The sequence below is a fragment of the Danio rerio genome, chromosome 23 (assembly GCF_049306965.1).
Source record: "Danio rerio strain Tuebingen ecotype United States chromosome 23, GRCz12tu, whole genome shotgun sequence".
Taxonomy (NCBI): domain Eukaryota; kingdom Metazoa; phylum Chordata; class Actinopteri; order Cypriniformes; family Danionidae; genus Danio; species Danio rerio.
The window spans coordinates 11,157,508-11,171,061 of NC_133198.1; the positions used below are offsets into that span (position 1 = coordinate 11,157,508).

At 33.7% G+C, this 13,554-nt stretch overlaps 1 protein-coding gene across 3 annotated transcripts in view; it reads right to left on the bottom strand.

The window, feature by feature from the left end:
• cntn3a.2 (contactin 3a, tandem duplicate 2) overlaps positions 1-13,554 on the bottom strand; it is a 212,462-nt gene that overhangs the window by 30,884 nt on the left and 168,024 nt on the right. For all 3 annotated transcript variants that reach the window (XR_012399022.1, XM_001340803.10, XM_073939892.1), the window contains exons 14-16: positions 6,262-6,379; positions 1,297-1,455; positions 778-927 (exon numbers count right to left, since the gene is read on the bottom strand). Coding sequence is in view for 2 of the 3 variants with exons in the window: in XM_001340803.10 (XP_001340839.6) it covers positions 778-927; positions 1,297-1,455; positions 6,262-6,379 (427 nt within the window). In the remaining variant the exon portion in view is untranslated. The remainder of the gene's footprint in view (positions 1-777; positions 928-1,296; positions 1,456-6,261; positions 6,380-13,554) is intronic.

A 13,554-nucleotide genomic window follows, 5' to 3' on the forward strand; every position in this document is an offset into this window, starting at 1 on the left:
TGGAGGTTTTTGTTGAGAATGCTACTTATATATGTCCCTTCATTCCTATGACTACTGGCTAAGTTTCTTAGTTGTGTCTAGTTTAGTTCCTAATTTAAATATGCTCTGTTTATTGATGGATACTGCATTTGTTTACATGCAACCTATGACTTTTTTTTCTCCTGTTTTTTTTTTTTTGGACTTTCCTGTTCTATATGAAAAAAAAAATCTCAAATTATCCTTATCTCTGCACCCTTAAGAAATAAATTCTCATAGTTTATACTGTAGTTAGTAATGTTACAAATGGTATATGTTAAAAGTATTTTAATGCAACTAAAAAGTCAACTAATAAGTCAGAATGGCATGTTGTGAATGTTCTATTTCTGTAAAACTGCACTAAAATACAAACAATAAATGACTAAACCTTAAGATCAGCATGAAACGAAAGTAAAGATTGTCCTTTTTGTCCCCATATCATGATGAACATTCAATTGAATTGGTCATGAAGCCTGATTTTACAAGAAATAAATAAAATAAAAAGCAGGCATGGCACCCAACTCCATTTACACAAAAATGACGGATATCTCTTGGATTTGTTTAATATTGATGTTTTAGTTCATATGTTAAAAATTATTTCACACTTGCATCAACTAAATTGTTATTTTCATCAAGTAAAATAAACTCTGAATGTAATTACCTAAATTAAATGAATATAAACACAATTTGAAGTATATTTGTCTGACTTTAATGAGACTTTTATTTCTAATTGTGTATAAATGAACACCGTCAGAGTCTTACCTGCATCTTCAGTTCTTGTTTTAAGAGAAGCAGGGCTCGGTTCGCCCACACCGACGCTGTTTCTAGCCAGCACTCGGAACTCAAACTCCACCCATGCGTTCAGATCCACCACCGTCGCGGTCAAGGTATTGCCATCAATCACCTCCGGGACTGAAAGCAAACAGAAAAGCCACGGTTTAACCGTAAAGACCTGGATTACACAGCGCTGAAAAGTCAACAACAGAAGCCCAATTTTGAGCCAATGTTTACAGTAAGCCGGAAATGTCAGGAAACATAGAGAAGAAAAAAAAAATTCAATTCCATGTCTCTTTCTGGGTGGGATGTTGTTCCAATGAATTCGAACAGCGGGGCAAGAGACCAGATTAAGTCATTTTGCGTTAGGACTTAGAGACCCTTATATGCACTCAAAGCAAGCATAAGCTTCTTTTTTAAAAGCACATGAGACGTGCTATGGTAATTTCAGTCTCCCGCTGAATTGATGCTCCGCTTGACTAGCTTTAGCTAATCCTGTATTGTTACCCGTGTTCACCGCTTGCCAGCCCACTGTGAAAGCCGTCTTGGCCTGGATGATATAGCTTGTGATGGGGCTGCCGTTATCCTGGCCGGGTCTCCAGGAAAGCTGAGCCGTGCTGTCCGTGATCTCTTCCACTGTTACACCATCTGGAGCTCCTGGGGGACCTGATTCAATCAGACAATTAGTGGCGAATTAGCAATTAGAGATGAAGTTACCTTCGCCGACACCTAACCTCCCTCACCTCCTGCCAGGAAGCCTTTCGCTTATCGGCCCACTAAGCTCTGTGATATAAGTCGGGTCTCTAAAAGGTGTTATTACATTTTAAGCTGTTGCTTTTGTGGGAACACTAGATCTCTTTGAGAGTCATAGTAAAGCTTTTCCGAGGCTTGAGCTGTTTTCTTAACAGCTACGACACAATTCTTTTGAAAAGCTGCAAGCAGGCATTTCTCTGCACTGCTTTAATTGGTTCTTCCAATTAAAAATGTGCAAAGAATTGTCTTCCTTTGTCAAATTCACAGGCTTTTGGGGAGAAATATAAGCATAATGGTTTGTGGTTTTGTCAGGTCAGGTCATTGTGTCCTGCATGTCTTTTATAAGATCAGACACTCATTTCTTCCTCACTTTAAAGGTAATTGTTATATATAAAGAAGACATCTTAGATTTTTTTCTCTTTCAGTTTGGTTTTGGTGGTTTAATGTGAGAATTTTGCATGCGTTTTCAGTCAAGGCAATTTTTACACAAGTAACTTTAAACCAAAGCCTTCCATTAATATTAAATAACTCCTGACACTAGTTCTAGTTCAACAGTTTCTGTTAGTTTAATTGCCACATTTTTATACCATTTTAACATATATTAACCTAAAGGTAATGTATTAAGAAAATGTGAAGAGTTCAGATGCAAAAGCCGTTAAACGCCACTTCCGAGATGATATAATGACATTGAGCGAATGCTTTAGGCATGTAGTACATGTTTAACAAATCATTTTGAATCAAATCAAGTGTCAGCCCATTCAGAAATAACAGTTTGTTGGCAAAAGCCTCTAAATGCCACTTGCGTTTGACAGCAAAAAAATGCTATAAATGAATCGAATCATATGTTTTCAATGTATAGCAGTGCAACGATAAGCCAACTTTAATGAGGAGAGTATTTTATTTCGATTCAGATTTAGATTTTAAAAGATGGTGTTAGATGAACTGCATGACTCTGTCCAACTGTCACTAAATGACAAATGAAAATGCATTATGAGAAAATAAAACATAATGTACTATCAGAGATACGTCACTAGCTTGTGCACAAGCCAGGATAATGAAAAAAAAGAAAGCACCATTTTTAAATACACAGCCGAGACATGAGATCATAATAATATATACATATAATAACAAGCCATGGTCGACCCGAGCTTAAACAACCCTTGTCGTCTTCTTGATACATAGCTACAAAGCCAAGAAGAAGAGCAGATTCTACCCCGGGCCCCTCAGTTGTTTACAAGACCCTCTAAAGTGCGAGTGGTTTCATTTTCTCATTAGAGCTCGCTTCGCATTTATATGTGAAATTACAAACTTCTTAAACTCATGCAAATAATGTGTGCGTGAATATTGAAGTGCTACTGACATCCGAACCTTTCAGAAACGGACAAACGCGACAGTGACGCATGAAAAAACAAAGGAGAACCTGAAAAAACAAAGGAGCAAATAATTCTTTCAGCATCCTAAAACTGCCATGTTTAACTATTATCATCACCCTTTGGACTGTTATGAACTTGAAATGATGGAATTACTTTCTAACAGAAGTTACATGTGCTCGTGAGGAATAAAGATGCAGATGAGAGTTTTGATCTGACTGTAGGCTAAGTTGCGTGTTGTTTTTGAACTCAGATAAGGACTAAATACAATAAATACTAAATATAAATACATATAAATACATATCAGAGACTGTAAAGGGCTGTATGTGTTCACATTTTTGCATTTATTTATTTATTTTTAATAATTGCAGAGGTTGCAGTAGGCTATTTTGCATTATCATTAATCTGCAGTTATAATCAAATCATGTTCATAGAAAAGTTAGTATTAACATTTATACAGTATTTATGTGTATGAAGCATTTGTTTTGTGAGAAGTGCTTCTCATATGATATGTGAACAACCCATACAGTTTTACTTTGACATTTCCTCGAGCGAGAATGATGTAGACTGCAACTTTGTCATACACCACGCCACCATTGGTACCCTTTTGGCAGTTGAAACGCAAGACTGATAAAGGTTGACAGTACTGACCTGTACCGTACTGTACTGTTCCACTCAGTGGAAACGGGCCATTAGTTGACTGACTTATGTATTTTTAATTTTAGGTGGTTTGTGTAATGTGTTTTATGTTTGGTAAAATAATTTTTTATTGCATCTTTAGTGCTTTTCAACTAATTGTCTTGTTCCGAGGTGGGTTTAGAGGTTTATGCAAATAAAGCACAGGTGAGTTTAGCTGTTTTTGATGCAAAAAAAAAATCTACCTTCTTAAAAATCAAAGAATTGTCTAAAGTGACATTTATAAAAAACAAAAAAACAAAAAAAAAAACATTATTTTATTTACTAGCTAATAACCCTATAACTACACATACAATGAAACTGCACAACCTACTCAGGAGCCTAATAAAAATGCTCATTTTACAAGAAAAGAGGTCTGATGGATTTAGAGGGCTTTGCATATAAACTCTTCATGTACTTCAAAAGTTATTTTCAGATATAATATTGTAAATGACACTTGTATACTGTAACTAGGTAGCTTTCAGTGCATTATTAACGACTCAATTTATCTCCATTAATGTGTTCAATTTTAAAACGAATGATTCCTTGATCTATGTCTACATATGCCTGACAAATATTAACTAAATCTAAAATGTGAATTGTTCTGATGCTTAAAAACATATTTTGAACTACATTTTCTTTTTGTTATAAACAACCTCCCAAATAAAAGAGGCTCATGGTTCAGTTATAGGCCCCATTATAAAAAAAAAAACAAAACACTGATTTAATTCATAGATTTAGTTAGGCCAACTGTATTATATGCTCACAACAGTCAGTTTATACTTGTATTTTCTGGATGGCCATTGGTAATTTCACATCCTGCTTCTACACCCTTATAAACCATTGTTACAAGCTCCGGCAGTAAAAGTTGGCATGTCAATCTAATTTCAATTGAAAGTTATTGATCTTGCTAAAACCCATTTGTGACCTTTGATAAACAGCTTTGAAATGTTCCTCTAATTAACTCTAATGGAACACGTAATAACAGATCAATTCAAAAGACAGATGCATTTCCTTGGCAAAGCATTCCCATCTTTCATCTATCAGCTTCACTTTCCAAATCCCCAACCCTACGCTACTGTTCTGAAGTTTTGAATTGTTGTGATTTTTAAGGTTGTTTTTGGTCATCAAGACCTCATTTATCAGATCCAAAATACATCCAAAACAGTAATATTAAGACATTTAGAAAAAACTATGTTTTACATAATATGTTTTATATTATTTATACAGTAAGTCTTAATTCCACATGATGCATCATAAACCATTCTAACAAGCTGAAAGAGGTTTAGGAAACAGAGTTTGAAAACATTTGTTCTGCTTCATCTTACAAAAAAAAAACAAAAAAAAAAAAGCAGTAAAATTGACAATATAACTTGCAATTTTGGTTGCCAATAAATTGCACTGCAAATTACAATGTGATGCAGTTTTACAGCACAATTGATAATTTACAGTGCGCTTGTAAATTTGACAGTTTTACTGGCAACAAAAATTGCAATTTTGTACCATTTAAACGTTTAGTTAAAAAATGCTTATATTTATGGACACATTAGGTTATAGTAAAGTTATAATAACCATGTTGTTATTTATTCCTTCAAAAAACGTTATAATTAAAATTAATCACAACTTTCACAAAACAAAATGTTTTCAACATTGATAAAACAATATGCGTTAATATATTTAACTTATAATTATTTAAAGGTTTTATAATATAATATAATATAATATAATATAATATAATATAATATAATATAATATAATATAATATAATATAAAAAAATTATTTATTAAATCATATTTTATTATAATAAAGTTGAATAATATAATATAATATAATATAATATAATATAATATAATATAATATAATATAATATAATATAATATAATATAATATAATATAATATATTCATTAATATTCATTTATTCATTCATTCATTTTCTTTTCAGCTTAGTCCCTTTATTAATCTGGGGTCGCCACAGCAGCATAAACTGCCAACTTATCCAGCATGTTTTTACGTAGCGGATGCCCTTCTAACAATTTAGCAATTCAACCCATCTCTGGGAAACATGCACACACACACTGAATAACACTCATACACTACGGACAATTTAGCCTACCCAATTCACCTGTGCATGTCTTTGGACTGTGGGGGAAACCGGAGCACCCGGAGGAAACCCATGCAAATGCAGGAAAACATGCAAACTCCACACAGAAATGCCAACTGAACCAGCCGACCTTCTTGCTGTGAGGCAACAGCACTACCTACTACGCCACTGCATAGCCTATAATATAGTATAATATAATATAATATAATATAATATAATATAATATAATATAATATAATATAATATAATATAATATAATATAATATAATATAATATAATTTGTTTAATTATTGTTTAATAAATTGAGCACTTATAATAAACAGAGGAAGAAATCATTAATCTACAATGATTTCTGAATGACCATGTAACACTGAAGGCTTGAGTATTGAAGACTTTAAATCACAGGAATAAATTACAGTTCAACAAATATTATGACAGAAAACTGTTATTAAAAAAGGCAATAATATTTCAAAATATTACTGTTTTAATAAATGCAGTTTTGTTACACAGAAGAGACTTGAAAAGACAGTAATGTACATCTGAAGCTCTCGCAAAATCGTCTGTCTCTTACCTTTGACGATTAAAATAGCAGCAGCTGATAAACTCTCAACATCTGTGTCCACCACACAAACGTACTTTCCAGCGTGTTTCAGCTGTATATTCCGAATCATCAGATCTCCAGATGTACTCTAGAGATATAAACACACACACACACACACACACACACACACACACACACACACACACACACACACACACACACACACACACACACACACACACACATATGCACATTACTATCTTCTCTGTCAAACCGGGACTTTACAGTGACAGGAGGATGTGTGAGTTGTTTGCTGTAGTCACTGCGAGTGATTCAGTACATGTGGACACCCTGCTGGGTTTGGGAATGAAAACGTGGCCCAAATCCACATCTAATGGATGACTTTTGGCCAAGGCTGTGCGCTGCTGCATTTGAAACGTCCGTCATGGATAAACATTCCCTCCGGCCAAGCCTTGGGCTCCTTCGGCTCTGCAACAGAATCCGGCTTCCAAACTCACTTGCTAATTGGCTAATTAGAGCTTAATCACATTTAAGAGGTAGTGTGATTGGATTCAGTGTGCCGAAACCCCCGTGATACGAAAGCGCGCAAGTGATGAATGCTAAAATCCACACGCAACAATTAAATGCCTTTTTTAATCTAATAAAGATGAAGAAAGTTGTTTATAAAAGGGGACGTGAACTTTGTAAGTGCTTTATAAGGGGGAGAGATGGTGTTCTGTGAAAATCAGAAGAAGGTATAAATAATGATGATGATGATGTGTGTAATTATTGAGTGAAAAGAGGATCAGAAGCATCATATGCTGTAAGTTATGATCCCAATGAGCCCTTTAATTAGTGTGTGGTACTTCCTGATCATTGTTTTTATTTTTTTATATCTAGGGATGTTGGTTGATTAAAATCTTAAATCAGATTTATTATTTATTTGGGTTTTTAATCTCAAAATGTAGTATTACTGTTGTTATTATTGTGTTTTTGTAGTTTTACTAAAAAAAAAAACCTGAGAAACAGACTCATTTGGAATATGTGCCCAGGGCTAGAGCTGTAATTGGGCCATAAAAGTTAGACCCGATAGAGCCTGACAGAATTTGGTCTGAGCCTGAGAAGTAAATTTTAATTGACAGCTTTTTAAAGCTTTTTAAAGCACATGCAAATAGCTCTTTTGCCTTTTTTTAAAATGAATGAGTCGTTTATAAGCGTTAACATATTAATATATTAACATAATTTATTCATAACAAATGTAGCTAAAGACCACTTAAAAGTTGGAACAAAGAAATAAAATAAGTTCTCTGTAACATCTCAGAACTCTAAATATAGGTACATCTTTAAATTGGCCAACACACCAATAAAATAAGTCTTTCTTGACAAATTAAATTAAAATAATTTATGACAGGTATTTGGCAATAACGAAATTAAGATAAAGGCTCTGTGGGATTTATTTCGCCACTTCTCTTCACAATCTTGCTTTAAGGCAACGGTGAAGCTGAATATTAAAAGTATAATGCCAACATTATAATTTGGGTAGGATTGTTTGTTCATCTTCCACCAGCCAAAAACATCCATTTCATTTTCCATGACAGTGATTTCAATGTAGCGAGTGACATCCAGAAATAGAGCAAGGGTGTTTCTTTGGTGACACCGCTCTGACTCGCACGCTGAAAATGGCGCATGTAAAACAAAAAACAGACCGCACTCCTACGTCAACTTGCGGTCGGTCTCAAAACCGCTGTAATTGGTCCACCGTTTTTATGTTGTTAAATTGAAAAAAAAAGGACTTAGTTTAATAATATCACCCCAATATGACAGTCTATACACTATACCTACACACATGTCTGTCCACACAGCTTGAAAAGTAGATTGTTCACCATTGGTGCCCTTTAAACATGTCATAATAGTCTTGTGAAAAGTGTCTATAAGGTATTTGAGATTGCTGAAAATGTAAACGGCGGGCTCTAGTGGATTTGTAAAAACAAAAACTGCAAAAACACATAGTCCCCAATACAAATTTCTCAGTTCTTCAAAATAGCCCTGGGCACATATCTCCAATGAGCCTGGGTTGATAAAATCCCTTTTAGAGTCACAGTTTATACAATATTAATTGGCCTTAAATATAAAAATTTTAAGGAGTCATTTGGAACAATGCACTCATTGTGACTATACATATTTGCAATCATATTTTATAAAACATTAGTATACATGTACTGGACTAAAACATGTTATTTAAACAAACTGTTTTTGGCTGAAAACCTTGTATAAATTAGTTAGTTATTTGGGATTGTTTCAGAAGATAAAGACTAACATTTTTCTGTTGTTTTTTCTTTTTTTCTAATGTCAATGTTAGTCAGGGAGCTGGAGTTAGAGATCAGCGCAGGTAAATTTTTTTAGTCCCGCTCCCGCAAGGTTTTATACAAACCCGACTGCTCCTGCAGAATATTTGTTTACCCACTCCCCAACCTAGCCCGTTTTCTACCTGCCCCGACCGTTAAATTAAAATCTGGTTTCCGAAATATCACATTTAAATTGGGTACAACCAAAAGAGAGAGAGCAAGGATTGTTGTGCAAGCATTGTAGGCTAAATGTCTGTCTTGTTTGCCCCTTTATGATGAGACATGGGTGCCACCTTAAACCTTAGCTTCCAGTCTTGTGACTGCTAAATTGTAAAACTTTAAGGTTTTGAGGTTATCGCGCAAAGGGTATTTTTTTACATTTGCATCTATGACTTATAAAAAAGACTTGCCTGATGAGGGTTTCCTAACAGTAAACTGACTGTTTTCTAATGCAAGCTGAAGGATAGCACATCTTCTCTTTGCTCTCCCATGTTGGTAAAGCTCGCTCTGAGGACCGTTATGCAGATGAACACAGACTGTGCAAAAAAAAAGCATGTGCAGAAAGCACTGGTTATGGGTTCATCATGTGTAACAGTCATAAGCACTGGCTGTTCTGTTTCTCGATAAGATTGAGAAAATCATAGATATGCTGTTCTAAAATAACGTCGGGACTCAGGAGCAGGCGGTCTAACAATATTGCACTACCGAGTCCCGACATTAAAATTACACCAGAGTAACAGACTGCTACTGCATTTTATTCATGAATTTATTCCCCAGACCTCTAGTTTGAGTATTTAAATGTATTTTTCTTTTCTTTTTTGATCGATAAGTTATTTTTTCTTTTTTATCAGCTGACTTTATGTTTGTTGTTTTAAGCTCCGTCTTCAAACTTTTCCAGAAACCCTGTCTTGAATTGTAGATTAAATTTAGGTTATTTTTTCTTCAAATTGTATTGTCTCTTTTGTAGTTTTGTTTTGCCTTTTTGAAGTCATATATAAATCTTCACTCCTGATAAGTATACACAAACTTCATTCTTAGGGGCCATTGACACTGAGAATGTGTTTTTCCTCCTCAATGCACTCCTTTTCTATTGTTTTTCAATGTAAACACATGCTAGACAGACATGTTTGACTGTTTCGCGTGCATCTAGTGTCTGCACATGAAACGACGTGCCAAGCTGAAAGATCATCAACTTTGACACGCAGCACAGCTCATCACTGTCAGTTCCAAAAGAAGTGAACTTATCAGAAGAGGTTGGAAGCGGTGCAAGCATTGCAAGCTTCTGTTTATAGTAGAAAGTTGGCATGACATCTGTTTTATTTACCGTTGTATTATAGCGGAGAAGATGCTCATTGTGTGTCCACATATCCTAAGTTACTAATCATAACAAAATGCTAATCATAACATATCGTTATCCTATTTATAATGGGTACGTTATTGTCGTTATTACATCACGTTCATTGAAAAGTGTAGACCTCACAATAAGCTGTGCTTTTAGGAAACTTCTTTCTAAATGCTTTTTAGAAGCAAAGACGTGTTCTGTGTGAATGATCCCTTATAGTGTTGCATGACCTTCACTGCCCTAGGTTTGATAGGAGAATGCAACATAATGAATTAGAACAATGTGTTGTATTTGGTGATCAAATTAAACCTCAATGCTAAATTTTCAGAGATAGATTTATAGTACGGTTATTTTATTATTAGAGTGGTGTCACTTTCACATAGTGTTATCAATACAAAAATTTACTAACCACCAGCAGCACCATAGAATAGCTACCTTATGTTTGTAACCTGATTTGCATAATCCACCAAAATAAAACCATGCATACAGAACATGCAGGTTTACAGCCCTATCAATGGGTTCATTTAATTCTTACATCATTCCTCCATCTGTCACCAATCTTCAGTTTAATAGAATGGATTCTTTCATTGCTATGGTTTATAGAAACAGATTCACTCAGATGTAGAAACGCTCTGTGCTGAACCGAAGACTTTGGCACAGACAACTTCACTAATTTAATAAAAAGTGCTTAGATTTCAAATCGATTCAATTACTGGAGATAAGATGTGTGCTCTTATCTGAGGGCGAGAGTGTGGTTGGCAAACAAGAGGTGAATCCGCTATTTCAGCAGTAAGGACATTAGGATACAAATTTAGGTTCATTATGGAAATGAATTCATCCAAGCTGTGAACTTCACGCTGATAATCCTACAAGACGGGTGGCATCTGAGAATTCACAAGAACCAGAATATAATTACTGATAAAAATCGCTGGCTTAAATGAAGATGAGTTTATTTCCTACAGCACGTGTGCAGCCAAACTGACACATATTTCTGTTCTTGTAATTATATAAAGTCCAAAATAATTCGATTTTACTGTTAAATCCATAGTGCAGAAAACAAACTTGTTTAATTCAATATATGAGGTTATTTAAGAAAGCAATGCATCATTTTAATGGCTTCATGATTAATGACTGTACTGAGTCGTGCACTTATTTTTTTTTCTTGTTCTCCATTTCAATGGACAAAATAAATGTTAGTGTGTAAAAAACAGAATAATTAAATAAATACAATTACATGTAATGGACAAAATGTATAAATAAATAAATAAATAAATAAATAAATAAATAAATAAATAAATAAATAAATAAATAAATAAATAAATAAATATTCATTCATTCATTTTCTTTTCAGCTTAGTCCCTTTATTAATCTGGGGTCGCCACAGGGGAATGAACCCCCAACTTATCCAGCATGTTTTTACGCAGCAGATGCCCTTTCAACTGCAGCCCATCTCTGGGAAACATCCACAGTCACACTCATTCACTCATACACTACGGACAATTTAGCCTACCCAAATCACCTGTACCGCATGTCTTTTTGGAGGGAAACCGGGGCACCAGGAGGAAACCCACGCGAACGCAGGGAGAACATGCAAACTCCACACAGAAATGGCAACTGACTCAGCCAAGGCTTGAACCAGCGACCTTCTTGCTGTGAGGCGACAGCACTTCCTACTGCACCACTGCGTCGCCTTACAAATTAATAAATGATTAAAAAAATATATGCAAATAAATAAATAAATAAATAAAATGAAGTTATTTAATTTAACAACAATTTAATAAGAGTTTATTAAAAATACTTTTTGAAAACGCTTAGTTATTTCATGGTCAAAATAAATATTTGAAAAAAAAAGAAAGAAATAAATAATGAATAAATAAATAAATAAATAAATAAATAAATAAAGCATGAATTAATTAAAATAAATAAATAAATAAACAAACAAACAAAAAGCAAAGAAAGAAAGAAAGAAAGAAAGAAAGAAAAAGAAAGAAAGAAAGAAAGAAAGAAAGAAAGAAAGAAAGAAAGAAAGAAAGAAAGAAAGAAAGAAAGAAAGAAAGAAAGAAAGAAAGAAAGAAAGAAAGAAAATGAAGTTATTTCATTTAACAACAATTTAGTAAGATTAACAAAATATTTCTTTGAAAACTTAATTCATGGCAAAAAATATTTTTTGTTATTATAATGCATTTTAAATAAATAAATAAATAAAAAAAATAGATATTCAATTTAACAACAATTTATTAAGTTTAACAAAAATATATAAAACTATTTTTGCAATAAAAAAGCACATTAAATAAATAAATAAATAAATGAATAAATAAATAAATAAATGTAAAACAATCATACTTTGCACATTTTACTGTTGCTCTTATATTGCAGAAAACTATTTCATTAAATCAACAAGCAACCTTATTTGCAATATAAATCATTATTTTAATGGTTTGGGGTTGTCTTGATTTAAGTATTGAGTCATAAGCATCTGATATTGACCAGTAGGCCCTCATTAGGGATTTCTCTCAGTCTTTAAAGTCATTACTGATTCTAGAAGGACATCAGTACATTCCAAAGAAAAATATCTGAACATCCAAATGCCATGCGAGGATTTCACACTTGAGATCCTTGAAGGCAAAACTTCGACAGATTGATTTTTATTCTGTGAGGAGGAAGGAGAAGAAGCTCGGAGTGAATGCAGTGGGTGCTAAGCAGTGGAAGCAACAGCTAAAAATCTCCAAAAAAGAGAGGGATGAATTGATCTTGGCCAACTCTTGCTTTATAAAGTAAACCACCATATCTGTGGGCTCAGAATTTGACTTTTATTTTTTATTTATTTATTATTTGACTTTTATATAATGACGACAATAGTTCGTTGTAAGCACTATGTGGTATACCAAGACATTAAAGATGCCCTCGATATATGTATAAATTTCATTACAACTGTTTTACACTAGGACATGATAAGCACTTTTGATTAATCTTTTTACTACTTTGCATGCTCATAACTAACATTTTTTCAGAGAATGTTTTTTTGCATTATAAAATATGTCATCAATGTGAATAATCTGTGTTAAGTTTTCTCTCAACAATGCATTTTTTTTTTTACTAAAACTGCAAATATTTTTATGTGTTAATTTGCAGAGTAGCAATGTTTTAGATATCTAAAAACACATTAAAACCTGTGCATTTTTCCGTGCTTTGGCAATACATTTACACATCAGCATCGTTTTGGTTAAACTTTTAGCATCATGTTGGTGAAACAGCTTTTAGTTTTATTTTTTTAGGTAGTAAATAAAGTAATACAAATACACAGAGGGAGAAAAACACATGCAAAAGCTTTTTTGTTGTTGTTGTGTTAGCAGGGCTGGAGTGGGACTCTTTTTCAGCCCTGGAGTTTCAAGCCTCAGACCGGCCCACCTCAGTTCACGACTGACTATATTAAAATAAGGACATTTACAATTCAGTTTCTAATTACACTATCACGTCTTTTTTTGAGAAAACAGTTGCTTTAGAACTTCAAATGTTCAACAACGCTAACAGTATTATGTCTTAACAATAATAAAAAAAAAAAGGATCAAACCCGGATCCGCAGTGTCGTAGCCTAACGTGCTAAACACTGGACCACAACAGCTGTGCAATAAAAGG